This window comes from Polypterus senegalus, chromosome 11 (assembly GCF_016835505.1).
Source record: "Polypterus senegalus isolate Bchr_013 chromosome 11, ASM1683550v1, whole genome shotgun sequence".
Taxonomy (NCBI): Eukaryota; Metazoa; Chordata; class Cladistia; order Polypteriformes; family Polypteridae; genus Polypterus; species Polypterus senegalus.
Window position 1 is genome coordinate 80,621,479 of NC_053164.1, and position 23,524 is coordinate 80,645,002.

At 34.8% G+C, this 23,524-nt stretch overlaps 1 protein-coding gene across 4 annotated transcripts in view; it reads left to right on the forward strand.

Annotated features, from left to right (window-relative positions):
• LOC120539252 (kinesin light chain 2-like) overlaps nucleotides 1–23,086 on the forward strand; it is a 57,698-nt gene extending 34,612 nt beyond the window's left edge. For all 4 annotated transcript variants that reach the window (XM_039769149.1, XM_039769150.1, XM_039769153.1 and 1 more), the window contains exons 7-16: nucleotides 2,940–3,041; nucleotides 3,933–4,106; nucleotides 4,824–4,923; nucleotides 9,525–9,574; nucleotides 10,391–10,458; nucleotides 13,646–13,754; nucleotides 16,804–16,971; nucleotides 17,732–17,856; nucleotides 19,277–19,334; nucleotides 20,082–23,086. In XM_039769149.1, coding sequence (XP_039625083.1) covers nucleotides 2,940–3,041; nucleotides 3,933–4,106; nucleotides 4,824–4,923; nucleotides 9,525–9,574; nucleotides 10,391–10,458; nucleotides 13,646–13,754; nucleotides 16,804–16,971; nucleotides 17,732–17,856; nucleotides 19,277–19,334; nucleotides 20,082–20,165 — 1,038 coding nt within the window. In that variant the 3' untranslated portion in view covers nucleotides 20,166–23,086. The remainder of the gene's footprint in view (nucleotides 1–2,939; nucleotides 3,042–3,932; nucleotides 4,107–4,823; nucleotides 4,924–9,524; nucleotides 9,575–10,390; nucleotides 10,459–13,645; nucleotides 13,755–16,803; nucleotides 16,972–17,731; nucleotides 17,857–19,276; nucleotides 19,335–20,081) is intronic.
• The last annotated feature ends 438 nt before the right edge of the window (nucleotides 23,087–23,524 follow it).

Here is a 23,524-nt window from a genome sequence, read left to right on the forward strand (position 1 = left end):
GTGAGAATGGGGTGAATGTGCTGGAGCATTTTTAAATTGCAAGGTTTGCAGAAGTTTGACATTCGGAATCTACTGTATCTACCAGGTTTTTATGTTTCACAATGTTTATAATTTCATCAAGAAATATTTTCCACTTCCATTCATATAACATTCATATCATTTACTTTATTTAAATTTGGGTGCAATATCAATGCCATTTATTTGTGTTTGTTTTAATTCAGTATATGATTAAAGGTTGAGGTAATTTCAAATCAAATAATGAAAGATAGATAGATACTTTATTAATCCCAAGGGGAAATTCACATAATCCAGCAGCAGTATACTGATATGCATGTAAAAGCAAAGTCATACACGGAGCTGCTGGAATGGCTGCCACTCACGGCAGCGCCGAAATGTAGCAAAGTACACTTGAAGTGCTTTGCAGAAACTAGACACCACAAGTTAGTCATTGTAAATCAAACTGCATAGGAAAAGTTCAATTATAAAAAAAATCATATATTAACATTAATGGAGTTAATATTTCTTTGAATTCTGGGTTAGTTTTGCTGAGGTTTACAATTTAATCCAGCCAATGCATGGGTCGTAAAGTTATACAGAGGCATAGAGAGGAGATTACTTGTCACAAAACACTGCATAGCTCAAAATTTTTTTAAGGTTTCTCACACAAATCATTTCATATTAATTAAACCATAATTATTTCAGCACCTGGTGCAAGGAATGATCTAAAATGCATTGACATTATGCATTAGTTATGTAGCCAGTGAAGCATCCATTACTTGAGCTTATGAATCCTGATGAGCTTTCACAATGCCTTCTTACTACTTTATAAGCTGAGTTAACCTGCTTCTGTAAAATTTTAATACTGAAAGCCTTATCTGGATTTGCACCTTACCTTGGTTTGGTGTACTATTTAGAAAGGAGATTTTGTCTTTTGCAGAACTTTGTAAACTAAAGCCTGTTTTAAAAAAAAATGTCAAACCAAAATAAATACAACCTTAAATGTTCTGTTTCTATGTTTGGGAAAGAGTGAGGATTCTTACCTATTATTTTGTTCACCATTTTTGACATATAAAAAGCTTTAAAAAATCATATAAATAAATTACAGAGTGGTACAGTAATTGTGATCTTCCACACTTTATAAATAATTGATATCTCATTCTAAAGTATGATGTGGTCAGTTTCAGAGAATTGCCACCTTGTGGCTGAACTGTATTGGCTCCTTAGATCCATAATAAACTTTGGCAACATTTTTGAAGGTATAGTATGGCTTTGAAGTAAACAGATGGTTAATAAGGAATGTGATGCTTCAGTGTTAATTTCAGAGTAGATATGTATGTATGTGTGTGTGTGTGTGTGTGTGTGTATATATATATATGTATATATATGTGTGTGTGTATACATGTTAGTGTAATGTGGCTAAAAAAGTGAGCAGATGTTATCAACAAGTATCCCAAACTGGACACAAGATGAATATTGGTTGATCTATCAACCTGTTTATGCCACTCAGTGTTTTGACTGTCTTTTTTTAATATTACAGTTTTGACATTGGCAAGTGTCTCGATTTAATATGACTGCTGCTAAACCATGCTAATAGTAGCTGAAATTTAACACGTAAATATGTACAGGTGTCTTCCCTTGTATGTTGTTTTACCAGTTGATTAACTTCAGCTTCAGTGCAAGCAGCTGCAGTGTTTTGGGAAATTGTCATGGTGAAAAGATAACTTTTTAGGACAGTGGTAATATATAACCATTGTATACTTTGTGAGTCAACTATATCTAAATTTTGGAAAATAACGATGGTTATGGTGATAGTACAGTTTTGTGAGGCAGCCTAACCCAGCAAAAAGTGTAGCAATTCATATTCAAGTAAGGAATTTATTAAGCCAAAGCATAAGAGAGAAAGCTAATCTCATGAGAAAGTACAGTATCTTAGGGAAAAAGAACAAACAAACAAAACCATAATTCTGTTGCTGAGCTTATTATCTTAATGCGTAGTGTTGGATTTGCCCACGTTTTTGCACATTCAGAATCAATTGATACATGTAAGGTTTATTTTATTCAAAATATAAATTACAAATCAAACAAGGATATATTTCAAAATAAATAGCAATAACTTTTCACAATAAAAGGATAAAGTTTGCACAAGTAAAGGACAATATAATAGTACTATGGAGTATATGAACAGCCTGAGAGACTTTGTGGCAGAATCATGGATCATTGATTGATTTATTCATTGATTGAAATGCAAAAGGGAAGGTAAGTGTTGATATTTGAAAGAGTTTGCCATAAAACATAATTTAGGGTGTTGAAATAACCAGCTCTGTAGAATAGAAGCTGAGTTTTGAACTTAATGCAATACAGGGAGCCATTGCAGTTGAGCCAGATTGGGAGATATGTACTTTTTGTGTTTACTCCCTGACAAAACTCAAGTTTGCTGCTGCTGATTTGTGCTCAAAAGGCCTTTGAAAAGTCAATTTCCGTTTTCTGCCTGCCTGTCTCTCTTCTGCTTAATAGTTAATTGCCTCAGATTACCTTCTGACTGTCGGGTGAATTGACATTTTGTAGGAAGTAGCCTTTAAATAGCAACTAGTTATTACATTTACAGCAATCCCCAAAACCAACTTTCAGGCTTCCTGACATTTCTAAAAAATGGTGCCAAATGTGAGAGTATTACAGAGCTTATGCCATTATTCAGAAGGAAAATCGTTTACAACAATAAAATGTCCTTAAAAAGCCTATTAAACTGACTAGTGTGTAATTGTTGTAGAGTATCTATAATTTGTAGCATGTCATTTTTTTATTGAATATCTCGAATATTCCATTTTATGCATGATAAGCAACAAAATAGTGTGAAAAGCTGAAAATAGCTCAGACCTGTACGGACAACAGTACCAAAATAACCATGCAAAAGAATGATTAAGAAACTTTTGTCTTTTTAGGTGGCCGCAACATTGAATAACTTGGCAGTACTGTATGGGAAAAGAGGAAAATACAAGGAAGCAGAACCCTTATGCAAAAGAGCTTTGGAGATTCGAGAGAAGGTATGACTGCCACTCGATGGGAATAATTATATCACATTATGATGCCAGAGTAGCTGATTTAGGTTGAGATTATTAACCCATTTTTTTATGAAGAATAGATAAGGTGAGTTGAGGGATATGGTTTGGAAAACCTATTTTGACTCTTAGAACTGCTATTATAAAAACTTAATGTGAGCAACGAACTGACATCATCTTAATCAAAAAATGTGCTGCATTTGTTACTCTGACATCAATTTTATTTGAAACCATTACTGAAATGTTATGCATTATTAGATTTTCTTTCAATAATTTCATGGAAATGTTAAATTGATCGTACTTTCTGAATTATGCCAATAGTTCTGGATTCCATGATAATTGCTTTATTCATTAAGCAATACAGGGTGAGTCAAAATTATGTTAAGATTTGAATGGCGGAAACAATTTATTCATAAAACATGCTTCATATGTGCTAGATGATTTGCAGGAATGTCTCAACCTGTTCACCATCATATTCAACACATGTAACATATATGGCACATAAATTGTCCACAAAGATTGGATACAAGTATACATATAGCAGTACCATTAGTGTTAACATAATTTTGACCCTGTATTTGCAGAATATATATTTAATATTGATTGTGTTTAGCTTCAAACCTTTCCCATCAAGAAAATAACTTTGAAATATCATGTACTGTACTATATAATTAAAATAAAACTATTCAGAGTTTATTAGTGTATGTGTGTTTCTGGTATTGATGTCTTGGCAATATGTCAGAATTTACTTTTGTACAATTAATTAGCTGTGAAAGTAATTGAGGTATGAGAAATGCTAACTGATCTGTAAACATGCCTCATTGGTTGTAGCCACCAATATTTTTCTTAATATCATATTTCTGTTGCTTCTGGAAGGTCCTAGGCAAATACCATCCAGATGTGGCAAAACAGCTGAACAATCTGGCCCTTCTGTGTCAGAACCAGGGAAAGTATGATGAAGTGGAGTATTATTATAGGCGAGCACTGGAAATCTACGAGTCAAAGCTAGGTTCAGATGACCCTAACGTTGCTAAGACAAAGAATAACCTGGTGAGAAAAGAACAAATTGTGTATTGTGAAAGCTAAATTTGTATGTGTACGAATTATGAGTTGATCACTTTCCTCTAAGAACTTTCAAAATTTACGATAATCGCTTGCTGAGTGAATAGTGACCTTTTGACTTTTTTTTTTTTAACTGTTTTATGTTGGTCAATTCAGGGAAATTAAATCAAAAAGGATTTTTTTAGCAGTAATATATTACTTCTTTAATTATACATTTTTTGTAAAATACATGAGACTTCAATGTAGCTTTTTTTTTTTTTATTATTCCAGGTAGAATTAAAAAATCACAGAGTAATAAATGTCATCATTTGTTGTTTTTTTTTTTTTTCATTTTATTACATTCTAGATCCAATAATGTACTTTATAAACATATATTGTATAATTTAAACACTAAAAGTATAGACCTTTTGTGAGATCACTGACATCATTATCTAGTGTTTTGCCAAAAGCTGAATATTTAAGTGTCAGTTTAGCAGTGCTTCATAATCTAATTTTTTTTTTTTTTTGTTTTTGCAATGAAGCTCTTTTAGGAAATCATATTATCCTACAATTCTGTGTTTATCTATATTCTTAAATCTTATATTTTAAAGACGTCATATAATAGACCCTACATTAAATCCCGCATAATAAATTATTTGTACATTTTCTTATGACATTATTTGCAGCAGTTCTTATGTCTTCCCCACAACATTCTTTATGCTACAGGCCACCTGCTATCTGAAGCAGTGTAAATTCAAGGATGCAGAAGCACTTTATAAAGAAATTCTCACCAGAGCACATGAAAAAGAATTTGGATCAGTTAACGGTAAGTACAGTGAGATTACCATTATGAATGGCCATGTGGCTTAAAAAGACATGGATGATTTATTTTAGGTGCAATATGCCAATATAATAAAACATTTTTCAAACTTATTGACATATAGAAATAAAACCTAAGAAGCTAAGTGATTATTTAAAGGAAACTGTCGCTAATTTTCCAAAAGTCCATTCTAAATCATTCCCTAATACTCCTAACAATACATGTCTGACTGACTGCTTGTATTATACTAACAATATAATGCATGTAAATTAATGCTGTGATTAATCTCTTATGAACTCAGTGACACCACTTTGGAATATAAATCAACTGATGATTCTTCAACTGATGAATTAACTGTGAACCATCTAATCTTGCTGAGATTGCACAGGTGGTGAACCAGCTGAGGGGGGAAAGGCTGCAGGGATCTGTGGTATCTGGGGTGAACTTCTCCAGGCTGGTGGTAAGGCTGTCCTCCTGGCATTGCAAGCAATCTTTGCTTCCATTTGGGAGATTGGCATCATCCCAAATGACTGGAAAACGGGACTTGTCATCCCTATCTGGAAAGGGAAGGGTGATTGCCTGGATTGCAGCAACTACAAGGGGATAACACTGCTCTTGGTGCCGGGTAAGGTCCTTACTAGGGTCGTCCTCGATAGGATCCGTGATCACTTGCTCACCTACCAGCGACCGGAACAGTCTGGTTTTACGCCTAAGAAATCTACAATCAACCGCATCCTGGCACCGAGGGTTCTCATGAAGTGTGAATGCAAATATCGGCAGAGTTTCTTTGCAGCCTTTGTTGATTTTCGCAAAGCGTTCAACTCAGTTGATCGAGCTGCCATGTGGGACATCCTGAGGGTTCGTGGGATTCCCTCGAGATTGCTGGATATCATGGCTGGCCTGTACATTGGCACTGTGAGTGCTGTGCAGAGTGGAGGCAGGACCTCTACATTTTTCCCAGTTGATTCTGGGGTTTGTCAGGGTGTGTTCTGCTCCTACTCTGTTCAATGCTTGTATGGACTGGGTGTTGGGCAAGGTTGTGGGGTCCAGCGGCTGTGGGGCATCTGTTGGTGAAGAAAGATTCACAGATCTTGACTTTGCTGACGATGCTGAGATCTTCATGGAGTCAATGGAGGCTCTGATCAGGACGCTTGAGAGACTGAGTGAGGAGTCTGGGCTTGTGAGTGTCCTGGATAAAAGCCAAGATTCAGGCCTTTAATGACCTCTTGGGCATAGCCATCAGCAGTGTGTCTGTCTGCAGAGAGAGTGTCGACCTTGTCAAGAGGTTTACTTACCTTGGCAGTGACATTCATGTATCTGGTGACTCTTCTTATGAAGTTAGTAGACGGATTGGGAGAGTATGGGTCATGAGGTTGCTGGAAAGGAGTATGTGGCGCTCCCGATATCTATGCAAAAGGATGAAGGTCCAAGTCTTTAGAGTTCTGGTGCATCCTGTCTTGCTATATGGTTGCGAGACATGGATGCTATCCAGTGACCTGAGACGAAGACTGGACTCCTTTGGTACTGTGCCTCTCCGTAAAATCCTTGGGTACCGTTGGTTTGACTTTGTGTCGAATGACTGGTCGCTCATGGAGTCCCGAATGAGGCACATTACCAGAATTGTGAGGGAATGTCAGTTACAACACAATACAATGGCCATGTTGTGTGTTTCCCCGAGGGTGATCCAGCTCGTAAGATCACTCATTGTTGGGGACCTGAGTGGCTGGACCAGGTCAAGGGGTGGCCTACGTAACACAGGGCTGTACCAGTGCATGCTCCCCAACTTGACTTGACTTGATGATTCTTCCTTGATTTATTGCTGTTTAAATAAATGCAATTTCAAAAAACTGAATAATATTAAAAACAAGCCAATGTGAATATACGATTGCAGTGGTTATATTAGCAAGATATATTTAAATTAAATTAATTTAGGACACATTTGAAAGTGGTTTAAAGCCATAGCCTCTGCTGCCTGAAATAATGGCAGATTTAGAAAACAGCATCAGCTTGAATTCAGATTGAGGATAACCCATCATAGTGTTACAGCCTTTATTCTACCTGCAGATATTTGACATTTACAACATTGTGATTTCTGAACCATACCTTTCTACAATATATATTTCCTGACAATTGACTCCAGGAGACCCCTGCAACCCTGTTCAGGACTAAATAGGTTAGACAATGACTGACTGACAGATATTGAGACAACATGAACTATATGGCTTGTCTAGACTTTTCTTGAAGCAAATCTAAATCATTTATTAGACTGCTAATGTTTATATTGCTCACACATTTGAAGGATATACTGTTGCTCAGAGTTGTGGGACACATTGCCAATGCATAAAGTGGTTATTATTGCTAGAGGGCAAGCTCATTGATTTAAAAGAATTAGGAATAAATAAATGTACGACTGGAATGCCCTACTGAAGATTGCACTAGTAAACAGCCATACACACTTGTGTTACCTGTTGCAGATAGAGTATATCAACAACCTATAATCTGCATTTTCATAATATAATAGTATTTCTCAGATAAATCAGCCACTGATCTAAATCTTCTGACTTTCACTACAAAAGACCTGACTGGTGATCGGTAAATTGGCTGATCACAAAACCTTTTTTTCCAACATCTGCTTCATGGTCATTCAGTTGTTGTGTTATTTTATGTAAGGTATTGCAGCAGTTGTGCTAGTGTACTTACCTTTTTAGCTACAAACTTCCTTTAAACAAAGAGCAGCAATACAGACTTTACAAGAAAGAAGACTGGAATATTAACCTATACATTAAGGAAAGTGGAGTAATAAACTGAGAATAAGGACTTGAGGACTCATCCTGTGCAATGAGACAAACAGAAAGAAAACCTAATTTAATGAATTCAGACACTTTTATTCTGTCCTTAAATTTTTATGGACACTGCTTATCTTGGGTTTCGATGGTGAGCAAGTCTGTGTTGAGTATAGTAGTTCACATTAATTTGAAATTGCTGCTTAGTAAATGAAAGGATTGTTAGCCTAATGGCAAAATTTGTCTATTTTAATTGTAAACGTCTTACAAAGCACATTAGCCTTGTATCTCCCTGATAAACATCTTATAAACAGTTGATAGATTTGCAGTTGTTTGTAATTTTGTACTGTGTTTATTATTTGTTTATGTGTGTCATACAGTATAGGTTTTGGTAAGAAACAGGACCTGCATAATTAAAATGGTAATCAATGTTTATAATTACACCTCAAGAATTAGGAATTTCTAGCTGGTACACTATTTAAAAAATCATATAAAAATACTGAATGTATATATAACTGCAAAATAAAGCTGTAGTGCAATTAATGATTAAAAATATAAGTGCATGTATATTTACATTTAAGTAGTGTTTTATTGCTGATATCAATCGCTTGAATCAAGGTGTGAAAATACAGTACATCTTTTTTTGTTAGACAAATGGTGAAATCTTTTTTTTTAAGTTAAGATGTGCTTCAGATAAGTATGTTATGGAAGAAATTGAACAGTATGACAACTTGTAATTATAAAGATAATTTTCTTTTATGCCATACATATTATGGATAAATATTTTCTATACCTAATTTATCAGTTAAAAATGTATTTTAAGGGGATTATATTTTTTTATTATTTTTATGGTCACTAAACAGTATAGAATACAGAATATAATATTTCTAATAAAAATTAATAGGCAAGACCAATGTTTTATTGTTTAATTATAAAAGTACCAATGCTTACAATTAAATGTACAACATAAGGCAGATACACATCTGGTTATGCAGATGTAAACATTTTTTTTAAAGAGATAAAAAGAAATTGGTATTAGAATTGAACAATTCAGTAACATATTGGAGCATCCCCGTAAGCTATATGGAAAGTTTGAAAGTTGTTGCTCAATAGACCTTAAAGACTTTAAACAAAATAAAAAATTGGTGAGCAGTAGAGTATTTAAAGTGGTCGAGCACATACTGTCAGTTCCATAAGTATTTGGACAATGACACAATTTTCATCATTTTGGCTCTGTGCACCACCACAATGAATTTCAAATAAAGCAGTCACTATGTGATTGAAGTGTAAACTTTCAGCCTTAATTTAAGGGGTTTACCAAAAATATTGTATGAGCTGTTTAGAAGTGACAGCCATTTTTCTGCATTGGCCAAGTCAATCAACTGACCTCAACTTAACTGGACATGCATTTCAGTTGCTGAAGACAAAACGGATGGCAGAAAGTCCAAAGACAAAGCAGCAGCTGAAGACAGCTGCAGTAAAGGCCTGGCAAAGTATCAGTAGGATGGAAACCCAGCATTTGGAGGTGGCCCTGTGTTCTAGACTTGAGGCAGTCATTGATGTAAAGGATTTTCAATCAGATTTTAAAAACGATCATTTTATTTATGATTGTTAGTTTGTCCAAATATTTTTGAGCCCCTGAAAATGGCAAGACCAAGTATAAAATTGTCTGTCTTTCCTAAACAGCTCATACAATATATTTGTAAACTGCTGGATAGTTTAGTTGACCTATAATGAATTTCTGATTTCATCTGGAATAAGAAAAGGATTTAATATTACTTTAGCATATGCTTTACATTTTTGATGCAAAATTTGTCATCATAGGGGACAATAAGCCCATCTGGATGCATGCAGAAGAAAGAGAAGAAAGCAAGGTAAAAAAACAATTCTCTGTTCCACTTGTGATTTTGTCTTTGGTGAGGAAGGGGGGTGGATGGAAATATTATTCCAGTGGTTTTCAGAGCATAAATGTTTTGGTCTTGTTTATGAAAAGTTCACATAGAACCAAGGTGAGTGAGTGTCTATCTAAAAAGCAAAAAATTAAATAACAGACCATTATCTAAATCTGACTACGGCAGGCTTGAATTATATTTCATGAATAGGGGACCACAAAAGCCTACTAATCATCCATGTTAACCTTGTTCATGGGCTTCAATCCGTACGGTTATTAGTGGCATTTTTGCGGGAGTGGTAACTCTAAGCTTAATCCTAAACTGTGTTTGTAGTTTTATGTTGAACAAAATGCTGTACAGGTTTATTCACACTGATTCATTTTACTACAGTAGTTTTAAATTTGTATGTATTTTAATTCAGAAGAATGTTTGATCACTAAATATTTGTTCTTGTTTCTAATACCTGCCAGTTACTGGATGCCCAGTATTCAACTACTATTAAGCGGAGTAATAGCTAACATGCAAGATTGTAAATTGCAAAGTTTTTGCTTCAGAAACAACTACTAACTGGCTGTGTGACCCTGTGTGTTCTATTTAGAAACAGGACAGAAATATGTAAACATTTCTACTATAAATTTATAATGTTTTAGCCTTTTTGGATGAAAGTGTTATATCAGTAAGTATATTTTGATCTTCTGAGTTTTATTGCCTGAAAATCTTTACTATTTTTTATCATAAACATTTTTTAAACTGTAAGAAAGCTTAGAGCTTTTGTAATTCAAAGTGCTTTTATTTTAGGGAAAGAGAAAAGACCCTGGACCTTATGGAGAGTATGGTAGCTGGTACAAAGCTTGCAAAGTTGACAGGTATGTCACTTTGGACATTTATGATTTCATTTTATTAGAAACCCTTCATTCCCTCAATCAAAATATATTAGCCTTACCAAGAGAGTTATTAATGATTTTGTAAAGCTGTGAGGAAGGTCTGACTATATTTGTGATGATGCATATCCACACCTTTCTTACCTAAAGAAGAATGAAATTGTACATAGAGGAAATGGCAAGCTCTTCACTATTCAACAGCAGTAAAGGCACATAATTCTATACCTTTATTTAATTTGTCACACATAATTTTACCCTTTTATTCTTATGCTTAAGATACAGTATCCTATTCACTGTTTACTGTTTCTGTCATGTTTCATTCACAGTGCCACACCTTACTTCTTATTCCACACTCTATTCTTTCCTCACATTATTTTTTAATAAACTGAGTCTTTCAAAATAATCATTCTTAATAAAAAAAAAAAAAATTATTTACAGCTATATATCAGGTTCTCGTCTGTACAATACTAAGTAATCAAATTTGTTGACAGTGATTTTAAATACAAGATTTTACTTGTCAGCATTGAGCCACATGGTGTAATGTTCCAACTCTTTTTTGAGACAGTAGATGTGGGATGTGAACATGGTTTGCTAGAGTGTGAGGTGCTAATTCTCTTGCGCCCCTGAAGAAGATCTCCACAGGCCAATGGCAGATTTGGCCAACATACCATGTAATACGTCTTTCTTGCATGCCCATTTTCTCTCTACCTGTTAGTTTCACTGCATGTGCTGCCTGTTACATTCTCTTCCTCTCTGAGCAGTGTTGGACAAAGCCCCCATTTTTTACTGGTGAAAAATCCCTCAGGGTGAAGCTTTTGCTCTCTATGCCGTGCTGTTCTCACAGAGTTGGAAGAGGTTGGAATGCAAACACAAGCAGCTGGAAGCGGATAGTTGCCAATTCAGTCATTTAGTAAGGAAATCTTCATCAGTCAGTGACAGATTTGGCCACTTACGTAGTTTGTAAGGGATATTTTCTATGCAGATGTTATTTAATGAATACTTTTGTTCCATTCTCCATTGTACTGAATGCATTATACAGTAAAAAAGAGATTAAAACAGGAGTCATTTTGACAATAATGTTTGAGCTTAAAATTAAACAAAAAGTATATGTGATAGATGAGACAGGAATAAAGTGAGAACTAACATGTGACGTGTGGTAATGACAATGATGATTAACATTGATCAATTTATCCATATCCACTGTCATATATGTGTAATCAAGTTTTGGTGTGTTTTGCTTTGTAATCTATTGTTTACTCTTCATACTTTGAAAAGCACCTTGTATTACCTAGGAAAGAAACTGTGACAACCTCGGTAAACTGTTCCTCTGTGATGTGTTAAACCTTGGCATTAGGGTATAATCAGCAAAAGTAAAAAACAGAGCAATTAAATAAAACTTTAAACTAATAATTTATATAAAACAGTGTCTTCTAAAAAAAAACGTTTTGTTTCCTTTCACCCCAGCTTCTGCCATTCATCTATATGAGATGCAGGAAGCAGGCTTTGTGCTACCTAAAGTCCTCAGAAGCTCACATTGTCCAATTTATTAACTAATGTTATGAACTTTCTTGAATGCTGGCAATGAACTGTAGGATCTTAATATGTTGCCTAACATTGTTTTTTACAGAACCAATCTTAACACCTTATATCTTAGTGAATATAAGCAAATACAAATGCATATCTATTAATCATTTGGTTACCACGTTTGTTTCATGGATGTGATTTCTTAAGGAATAGAGTTAAAACTCATAAAATGACTATACACCTAACTCTATAAGGTGTCTGTAACAGCAAATGTCTTTATTAAGGAAATCTCATCAACAAATGTTAAACAATGTACTCCTGCAAAATGTTGTTGAGGAATAGAGGACAATTGTGTATGAAGCCTAAATGTCATTTTCAGATATATTGAAATACTTAAATGTCTCTAAATTATTTAGATACTTATGTTTAAATATTTCCAAGTTATCTTTAGATATTTTCAGATACATTTTAGTTATTTAGATGTATCTCTTAATCAATCAATCAATCAACATTTATTTATATAGCACATATTCATACAAAAAAATGTAGCTCAAAGTGCTTTACAAAATGAATAGAGAAATAGAAGACACAATAAAAAATAAACATAAGTCAACATTAATTAACATAGAATAAGTAAGGTCCGATGGCCAGGGTGGACAGAAAAAACAAAAAAACTCCAAAGGCTGGAGAAAAAAATAAAATCTGTAGGGGTTCCAGACCACGAGACCGCCCAGTCCCCTCTGGGCAATCTACCTAACATAAGTCAAACAGTCCTCTTTGTATTTAGGGTTTTCATGGAAGGACCTGATGATGATGGTCACGTAGACTTCTGGCTTTCAGTCCATCAATGTTGGTGTATCATGATGCTTTGAGTAGGTGGTGGTGGCGCAGGCCACCACCACAAAGAAACCGGAAAAAGAAATAGAAGAGAAAGTTGGGGTCAGTATGGATTTTGGAGCAACTGTGAATAGTTATTATGAAGAATTGAACATACAGAGTATCAGTGTTAAGTTAAAGTGAAGTTATAAAAAGGCCGTGTTAAAGTAATGTGTTTTCAGCAGTGTTTTAAAGTGCTCTACTGTATTTGCCTGGCGAATTCCTATTGGCAGGCTATTCCAGATTTTAGGTGCATAACAGCAGAAGGCCGCCTCACCACTTCTTTTAAGTTTAGCTTTTGGAATTCTAAGGAGACACTCATTTGAAGTTCTAAGGTTACGATTTGGAATATAACGTGTCAGACATTCCGATATATAAGATGGAGCGCGATTATTTAAGGCTTTATAAACCATAAGCAGTATTTTAAAGTCAATCCTGAATGACACAGGCAACCAGTGTAGTGATAATGATAATTTGACTTCCTGTAGAATTCAAGCATCTCCTATAAGTCAATGAGTATTGTTTTTTTTTATAAATTTTTTAATTTACTAATGTTGTATGCCTATCTTCCCTTTCTAGGTTATATTTTCAGAGTGCTATAACTCAGCAACAATGTAAATAGAAAGCTGCCCCTTTTTAAATATGGTACATTATAAAATTAAGGGTGAATGATTGCTATCATTAACTTTTGATCAAAATTTCAGGTAATAGGAGTCAGAAAAATTCTGAACATGATATCTGCTACTGTAAATTTAAAACAATTATTTTATAGCCCCACAGTTAATACGACACTGAAAAGCTTAGGGGCATTATACCGGCGCCAAGGAAAACTGGAAGCTGCTGAAACCCTAGAAGAATGTGCTACTAAGACGCGCAAGCAGGTAAAAATCTACATTGAAAACATTCCAGATGTGTCCTACAATAGAGGGTGTGAGAGAAAAATCTTTGTCCATATTAGTTATTGATTTGAAAAAGAAGTGAATGATTATTAAGAGGATGGCTGTTATTTTTCAAAATGTACAAAGCATGTGAAAAGTATTTGCCCTACTCCATGATTTACTGGATTATTGCAAGTTTTGACACTGAATGTTTTCACCTTGTCAAAGAAAGACAAAAGAGCCACAAAAAGGTTTTGGGCAGCCTCCCTTATACTTAAACTCAGCTGCAATAGGCGATAAATTGATTGTACAGTTCTGTACAGATTGGAGTCCAAAACAGAACTGACTTGCTGAGGTTAAAGATGGCAGAGGAAGTGGCATCGTCGGGGATGTGGCAGTGACTTCATCATTGGGGGGGGAGTGACACCATTGGGTTCAGATGGGATTTCCCGTAAATGGTCTGCAGTGGAAAGAGAGAAGGGATTAGCTCACTCCGTCACCCCCTGGTCTGGCGTGGAATTTCCCTCATTTGAGTCCTTTAGCTGCCTTCCATGCACACGTGTGTGACAACCTATTCAATCAAAATGTAACATTAGATAAAGAGTACCTAAATGAACAAATAAGATATTTTTATATGTGTCAGTTAACAGAATGAACAAATGTATGTAACTTTAGATAACTGGGTAAAAGGGTAATTGCCCTGTTACATTTAATAAATACAAGGGATGTGACAATACCGGAATTTTTGTATTCAATACCAATAAAACCAGTGAATACTAGTGAAATTTAATGATACTTGATACCTATTTCATACCGTGGCAAAAACTGAAACCCCATTCCACTGATTTGTATTAAAAGTACCTCCATTATTCAAGTGAACAATACTTTTGCAATTTAATATACAATACACAAATACTAACAGTAACGATAGATTTAAAATAGTGGTATATTCATCAAGTATTCACCTGAATATCATTTAAATAACCTAATATTGCCATTCACAAATATCAAAGTACAATGCAGGGCTTGAATTTTAATGTATGATACTTATGGAGAGTCCCCCAGTATAACAACAAATTTTATAATTTTGGGTGGATGGCAGCATAGGGTTTATAAAATATGATATTATCATTGACAATCTGGTTTATCGTTCCATGTGCACATTCCAAATTTATTCTCTAATCTTTTCTGTTCAGCATCTAAAAATTACTGCTTAAAACCAATATTAATAATAAAAAAATGTAAAACATTATTACTATTGAATTAGTTAGTTCCAGTACTTAATAAGCATATTCCCACAGTTACACACTGAATTTTTCCTGCCACAAACACAAAACATTTATAGACCTGACATCTGCTGTTTTCTTTTTAATTTGTTGATGCAGTGCTGTATCACCACCACTTTTAAGCCATTTTAATATACAATATATTTTTTTATTTTTGTTTTTCCTCATGTATTATTGTACCTTGCAGAGTAATCTGTCTACTTGCAGTCATGTATGAATACAGTACCCACTTTTACTCTGTACTACAGATACTATATGAAAGCTAGTACTGTTGCATTTTGGGAATGTTGGTATCAACCTGGTACCAAGGCATCAGTAGTTGAGGTATCCCCAATACCACCTTTAGCTGCAATGGCTGCAACCAGTTGCATGCTAAACTTCAACAACAGTCTTTCCCATTGCAAGGTAGGCTTTTGGCCCACTCTTCCTTGCTGAACTGTTTTAATTCAAAAATACTGGTCATTTTTAAAGCATTGCTTACTCCAGCTCCTGCTGCAGAATTTCTGTTGGATTTAGGTCTGGACATTATTTAGACTGGTCTAAAACTCGACTTCTTTCCAGTCATTGTGATTTAGACTTTCTTTTTAAATTATTGTCTTGATCCAAATATTCCACAGTTTCAACTCACAAGAAGATGATTCAATTGCTTCCTGTAGAATTTTCTGATACAAAGCAGAATTGCAAGTCATTGGGGTCCTGAGGTGGCAAAGAAATCCCACAAAATCATACTGCTTGCACAGTGTTTTGACGGTTGGTATGATACTGTTACTGTGCAATGCTGCATTTACTTTATGGTGGACAGTTTTGGACCCATGTTGTCCAAAAAGTTTCATTTTATTTCACAAACGTCTTGGGGTTTATCCAGGTGCTTCTTTGCAAATGAGATTGGAGATTTTCTGTATGTTCTCCTTGGTTACAAATGGTTTACTTGATTTTCTGTATGTTTCTTCTTGGTTACAAATGGTTTACTTCATGCTACTGTCCAATGAAGCCCATTTTTGTCATATCTTTCTGACTGTGGCTTCATCAACAGTGGCCGTTGCTAAGGCAAGTGGAATTTATCATTTTCTTAGAATTTTTTAGGGTCTTTTCTCACTTCCTGAGTGATTGTATGCCATGTCATTGGACTGCTGGCAGGCTGGTCGCACCTGCGAAGATTTACCGCTATACCAAATATTTTCTACTTGGAGAATGGGATTCCACTGAACCTCAGTGAAAGCATTAAAGTACTAGAAAGAGTTTTGTAGCCCTTTCCAAACATCAAAAAATATTTTGGTTTCTTGTTAAATGCTCACTGAGATGATGGGGATCAAAATAAGTTTATAGTAAGCAGGGCTGGCTTTATTGAAGCCTGACTGCAACTATCGATTTTATTGTTCTCATTTAACACGGTGAATGTTTACTTTTTCATACAGTGTCAGTTGGTATTGGGTAACTTTTTCTCTTTAGAAATATGAAATAATTTGTAAATGTAATTGTAGTCAGGGCCTATGTTAACAGGTGTTGGATGACATCCTGGAAGGGAGGTCAACCTTAACCTGTCCCGGTAGAGATACCAGAAGGGGACATAGTCAGTAGTGTCTCTCAAACAAATATAACTTTTATTTATTTAAAATATTACGTAATACAAGATTTTATTTGAAGACATGAAAATATTTAGTGTCAAATATTTGCAATAACAGAGGAAAGTTAGGGGGGAGCTCTCAGGAATGTATTAACTAAGGAGAAACCTGTACCATATTCTGAAAGCACTTTTCTTTATTCAGGGTCTTCATGGAATGGATGCCATCAACCAGACTAAAGTTGTGGAGCTGCTTAAGGATGATTCCTTAGCTGCAGGAGACAGAGGCCATAGTAGGGATGGCTTAAATGGACCAGGAGCCTCCAAAGGTCACGGTGGGGGAGAGGGAGAAGAGGGTGCAGAGTGGAGTGGGGTAAGCCTGAAATTGTGATGTCTAAACATAAACTGTGCATTGACAAAGGAAAAGGTTAAAGTTTTGTACTGTAAGCATAGTATTTAGTAAGTATAGATTGTACTTTTTTATAGTTTGTAAATGCAACAGCTAAAAATATGAAGCTGGGTATCTGTTACACCATTTCAATTAGCATTTGTCTAGTGTTGTACTCCAATAAGAGAATTTTTCTTTTTAATTCTTCAATCTGTCCATTTCTTATGAAATCATTTCAAGTTGTGTGTTTACTCAGTTATTGTACATAGGGTTTCTAAAAAATTTTTGGAATAAAAAGTTAATCATTTTTCTGGATACATCCGTCCCTCACAATTATACATCTTGACCATTGGCATTGGAACAATTTAGTACAGTATACTGTGTGTACAGTTGCACTTAGGTAAACAGCTGCACTTGTTTTTAATGTTTTGAACTATGCCTCTGTGTTCTGTATTTCTATCAACATCTACAGTATATGACTATCCATGTTATGTCACCATGCATATCTGTCTATCCTGTATGTCTCTTTCTGTGTTTGCATCTATCTATCTAGATCTGTCTGTCTATCAACCATTCGAACTATCCAACATTTATTTTTACTGTGTCGTTCTGGCCTATACTTTCGTTGATGTATACTCATGGTTCTTTCTTTATGCTACAGTACAACCCGATGTTCAGTGAAACATAGACCACTGCATTTTCCTTACTGTAACCAATTAATTAATAAATGGCTGTATTTATGCAGGATGGTAGCGGAGCCCTCCGCAGAAGTGGTTCGTTTGGAAAGATTCGTGATGCCTTACGTCGCAGTAGTGAAATGCTTGTCAAGAAACTGCAAGGAAGTGGACCCCAGGAGCCACGTAATGCAGGGTAAGTATTCTGATATATTAAACATATCTTTCTTGTTTGTTTTTTGTTTTTCTTTTCTTTTTTTCTTCACAAATCAGAGAAGTTCTGACTGTGTGAAAGACTGTGTTTGTCAATTCTAAATGCGTACAGAGTATACACCGTTTAAATATTCTTACGTGACAGAGCCAATAATTAAAGCATTTACCACAGAAAAGAGAATCACAAGCAAAGTGACAGCATGTTTGGAGAAAAATTAAGACTTGAAGGGAGGGCAGCCCTCATGGAGGAATGACATGTTGGTCAAACTCACTCGGCAAGATGTCCCTCCTGAATCCAGAGGTGGGATTGTCTCTATAAAACTAACAGCTGCATTAAACTGCATGTGTTTTATTGCAGCTTGTTACATATCGCTGCACCCCTAGCCTACACACACACACTTTTTGCTTCTTTCTTCCTATTTTAATTATTTATACTACTGTGCTTGTAATGTCAGTACAGCTGGTGGAATTTATATTTTGATTCAGAATGGTTTATTTGCCGCTCACTTGTACTGAGGCTTGCAGCTTGTATTGAAGAAGAGATGAAATCTTTTCCATTTGAAGAAAACAAAATTTGACAAAAAAGTCACAAGCAACTTTAGGAAAAGTCTAATTTGCACCCACTCAGGTCACGTCAAGGAAATTTACAGCTGTAATGTTGATGACTGATAGAGTAGCTTTGTGTGGTGGGCAATGGATGAGTCAAAATAACGCTGAATCAACACACAGGTCGGAAAAACTAAGACCCGACAAGACTAGGCTAGAGTTGCTAAACCAGGCCAATGCAGTAATGAACTCCGCCCCATTTTCCCAGCCAAACACTTTCACTTTAAGATTGGTAATTTGAATGAGTGACGCAGAGAGGAAGCTGCAAAAATGGGAGGCTGAAGGGGAAAAGCCTGCTGCAAGGGAAAGGGATTAGGTGCGTATTGTTATATCAAACCAAAAGGACAACCCAAGTATTAAATAAAAAACATAAGGTCTATGTTGATTACTTAGGTTTCAACCCATTTTAGACAGCTAGAGCAGCTAGTATTCATTCAAATCCACTATAAGAGTAAATACTTTCATTCTCTGAAAGAATGGCTTCACCTTTTTTTAATCCAACTCTGAAGGAATGTGAGGCAGGCAAACAAAATGAACCCATCAGGTGCCCATGCACTAGAAGTAAGTCAGATGAGGATTTTTTTGTCCCTCCCATCAGTATGTAGTTTAAACTCACTGGGCCCAGGATGCTCTTCTACACTTAGAGCTAATAACAGATACACGAAAGCTACTTTGAATTAGTCAAACCACGTTTTACATTTAGATTTTTACCCAAATATTGTCTTAAAAGCATGTTGATATAACTTAAGAATAAAAATTTATATGAACTTTTTCTTGATTGTGTTGTGCTTTTTCAGAATGAAACGTGCAAGTTCTTTGAATTTCCTAAACAAAAGTGTTGATGATCCTTCACAGGCAAGTTATGGCTTTTTATCTCTCTTCACTACTTTAAAACTCTGTCATCCTGCAGTTAATGATATCATTCTGCAGCTGCCAATTTATATTCTGAAATTCCAAATTAATTATTACTGTGAAGCTTACTTATGTATTAAGGTACTGTAGGGTGCCAAATATAGGATATAAGGTGTTAATACAATATTTGCATTTTTTAAGCAGCAGTTAACTTTCACTTTACAGATTAAGTTTCAAATGATAATTTAAACAAAGAAGCCTGTCTTATTATTACCAACCATGCCTGTTTCCTATTTGATAATTAATATTTAGACACAGAAGTTGTAGTTTTTATGGATCAATAGTATTAGTTTAAAATTGTGTTTTCTAGATTTACTTACTAATTTTGATTATTTTACAACCTTGATATAAGCACAGAAAGTGAAGAATTCTGTTTTATAATAACGTCAGTTTGAGACTATGTCCTCTGATAACATGAATTGTTTCCATTGGCTGTGAAAAAGTGTTTAAATGGAATTTAAAACTAAATATTTAAGAGGATTTCATATCAAATAATCATGCCTTATTAAACTAATAACTAAAACAAACCACATAAAAGACTACACTTTTTTTTTTTAATGTTATTATGTGGACGTTTTAAAATCAATAAGAAGCAGTGATAATATATAGTAAATGACCGACTTGTTCTGTGTTACAGATCCTACAAAAAATTATCTGTTAATACAAACTTATTTACTTTTTTGTTTCCAGCAACCAAGTGGTGGCCTCTCGGAATGTAGAGGTTTGAGTGCCAGCAATGTGGATTTGTCCAGGCGCAGCTCACTGATTGGCTGAAGAGAGCACAAATCAGGATGAAAATCTTAATAATTCTTGCTGGACAGAAATGCCAAATCAAGGACTATTGAAAAAACGCTGCTTTTTCTTTTTCTTTACAAATTTTGCCTTTGTATAAAATATTTTTAATTTGCCACAGCATACGTAATTTAAGTTAAAAAAAAAAGAGATTTACAATGTAATTAATAAATAGGTTTTACTATACGAGAAGCCATCATAGCTTGTAGAGAAAAAGTAGAAAAAGAAAAAAAAAAATGAAGCAAACCAGCATGCTGCTCTTTAGCTAACAAGTTCCTGTCAAGTTCCAGGTGAAGACACTCTGTAGAGGAGCGTGAGTTTTGAATGTGTGACTACAATTACAATTATGTCTAAGAAAAAAATAAGGAAAAAACAGAGCCTAGCAGAAAGTTTTTTTTTTCATTTACACTACAAAATCAAAAACCTTAAAAATAATGCAATCAGGTATATGACAATCAGGGAGCCAGAAAACCTACAAGCCATGAGCACAGTAAACCCATGATAAATTTGTAGATAACAATAGCTGTAAGTAACAGCACTCTCTTATTTGTAACATGCTTATACTTAGGTACTTTAGTAATGGACTTTAAAACAAATGCACTTTGTTCTTATAGTTATTTTGCAGTTTTTGCATGATGCCTAGAGTTTCTCTGAGGTGGATTGTCTTTTTAACTGTTATTGAGTGAGCTTTGTAAAACTGCCTACCTAGGAGTGCAGGTTTGTAATGTTTACATATTTGTATGTTGAAGCTGCTGACTATATTGGTGGGTTTAGGTAGACAGTAATTTAAAAGCTTTCATTCGTTCTGTTTGGTTAAATATACACTTAGAATATTAATCTTACATTTAGAATATTTGTTTAAACTATTGTTTAACTTACGTAAAGGCCACAGAACACTACTGTTAAGTCTTATTTATGATGAACATATTCTGAAACCCATCATCTTTGAATCATATACCACCCTGTCTTTTTAAAAGCGGGATATACACTCGCTGTAATTGGCAATGCAATCTAGACACTACCTCAGTCACTAGTAAATATAGTGCCACCTCCATTGGAGGGGAAATTGCTGTTTTAAACAATCTGTTTATCTTTGATGAAAATCATTTTAAATGTACATTTTGAAAGTCATCTAAGTAACTACCTTCGAAAGGGGGTGGCCTTATCCATATTATTTTTAAATCATTTTTGAGTAGGTTTTAAAAATATAAAGGAAAAGAACACAGTATGTTCCAACTGTGCTTTTCTCCACTCTACTGGGAGATCTCCTGAAGTTTAAGTACTTCACAAATGATAGTGCACTGGAAATAATTCACTAAGATTTAAATGGCATCCTCGTTCACTTAAGGTCATCCATAAAATGACGGATCAATCCCTGATTGTCTGGGTCTTTTTCAATAAACTACTAGAATGTCTAGGCTGCTCTGTGCTGCAGACATGTTTCAGGCATCCCAGTGCCATGAATGTTAGTCTCTGGCTTACAGACTGCATGGATGGTACTTGACAAATTGAATATCAGAGATTTTGGGGTGGGGGGGCATGAGTTACTGTGAATGCTTCGCGTCTTTAAACTTTATCACTTTGTAGTTGGATTGTGTTCATAGAGCTGTGGTAGAAAAATAAGCAGTAAATAGGGCCTCAGACCATTAATACACATGACACTGCTTGTTTTAAGAAACTAAAAGGTACAATTGATTGATATAAAGGACTATGTGTGTTTCGGGTATTCTGTATATAGAAGTATAAATTATTTTTTTTTGTAAATATTAGGAATTTTTCATTTTGAGCCAGTTAGAAAGTTATGCTTACAACTTTACTGGTAGAATTTTGTAAAATCAGAACTTAATTCTTAAGAGTTTGTTTTTTGATTTGAGGTTGATATTAAATGTTTAACATAGAATCCCCTCCCTCTTACAATGTAGTACCAATTTGAACTTGGGCATTTATTAATTATTAAAGTCGGGGATACGTTATTGAAACAAAATGAACAAGTACAGATCTGAATCCTAAGTAGTAGACAGCTCTTTCTATCTCATGCCCTTTGTAATCACTTTGGAGTTTTCACTATTCCTTCTCCTTCTGCTTATTGAAGGCTGGTACAGTATGCTAGAAGAATTGATTCTCTGTTTGATTTTGGTTCTAAATAGCTGAAAAATTGCCATTAATATACAGATAGCATGCATGGAGCTAATGGCCAAGAAAATGAAAGCCATTATTAACAGTAACACTGCGGTAGGACTACATTCAGCAAATCAACTTACGTACAGACTGACTCTTCAAACTTCATTTAAATAAATAAAAGCACGTTCTTTGTTCCTTGAAGGTCATATCAAAAGCTGTCTGTAGAATTTTGCAGTATCTGTTTTTCTTTTTTCTCATTTTCCTCTGTAATGTTATTTGTACACTTGAAGTTTAATTGCAGATTTATAGAACTGCACCCACAAAAGATATCAGTAAGATGGTGCACAAGTGACTGGTGCTGTACTCAAAATGAACTTGCGAGCATGAGTGTTTTCAAAGGGAGAAGGCAGTGAAGAGAAATGTTTTCTTCTTTAAAAACAAGACAAAATTTGAAGGTATTGTTTTCATTCAACAGAATGGGCATATAGTATGGAGTAAAGGGGATTGTGTTGAAAAAAGATGGCTTTACTTCAAATCTCAACTGAAAAGTATAAACTTGTTTTGTTAGCTGTCTTGTTCAGTTTGAAGCTGCTTGTGATAGTCAGCCCTAAGCTGATTTTACATAACTCTGTGGAACTGGAATGAAATGTGTTTTCAGCTAAGCCAGGAAACACGTAGCTACACTGTATTTTTTCCATATGGACTACTGTTGAAATCTTAGAAGACAATACACACAAATATTTTATTAAAGACTCAATAAAATATCTTGTTCTCAAAACTGTCATATTTGTCTTGTCTTGTATTTCTCAGTACAAAGCTAATCGTGTGCTTTTCATAATAAGTAAGAAAATTTGTTTCATAGGATCTGACTGGTGACCTTCCAAGATGCAGGAACTGTTAACATAATACTTCAGAGACTCTGCTCAGTGTTGTTAAATGAATGATGGCATGTAACTGTATACCATGATCTCCAGAGGATAACTGTAATGTGCCAAGCTGTGTTTTAAGAGAGAAACAAGGTAAGCAAAAAACTGCTTGTGTCCTTAGAAACCTGCTAAGCATTTTATCAGGATTAAATTATGAATTGATAACATATAATATTCATGCTTTTCAGTATAATTATTCATATTTATGTGCATACTTTTTTCACAAAAAATGTCAACAAGTGTGCATTCAATATGGTGTCTTTGTATACCCGTCCACCACAGGGCGCAGTGACA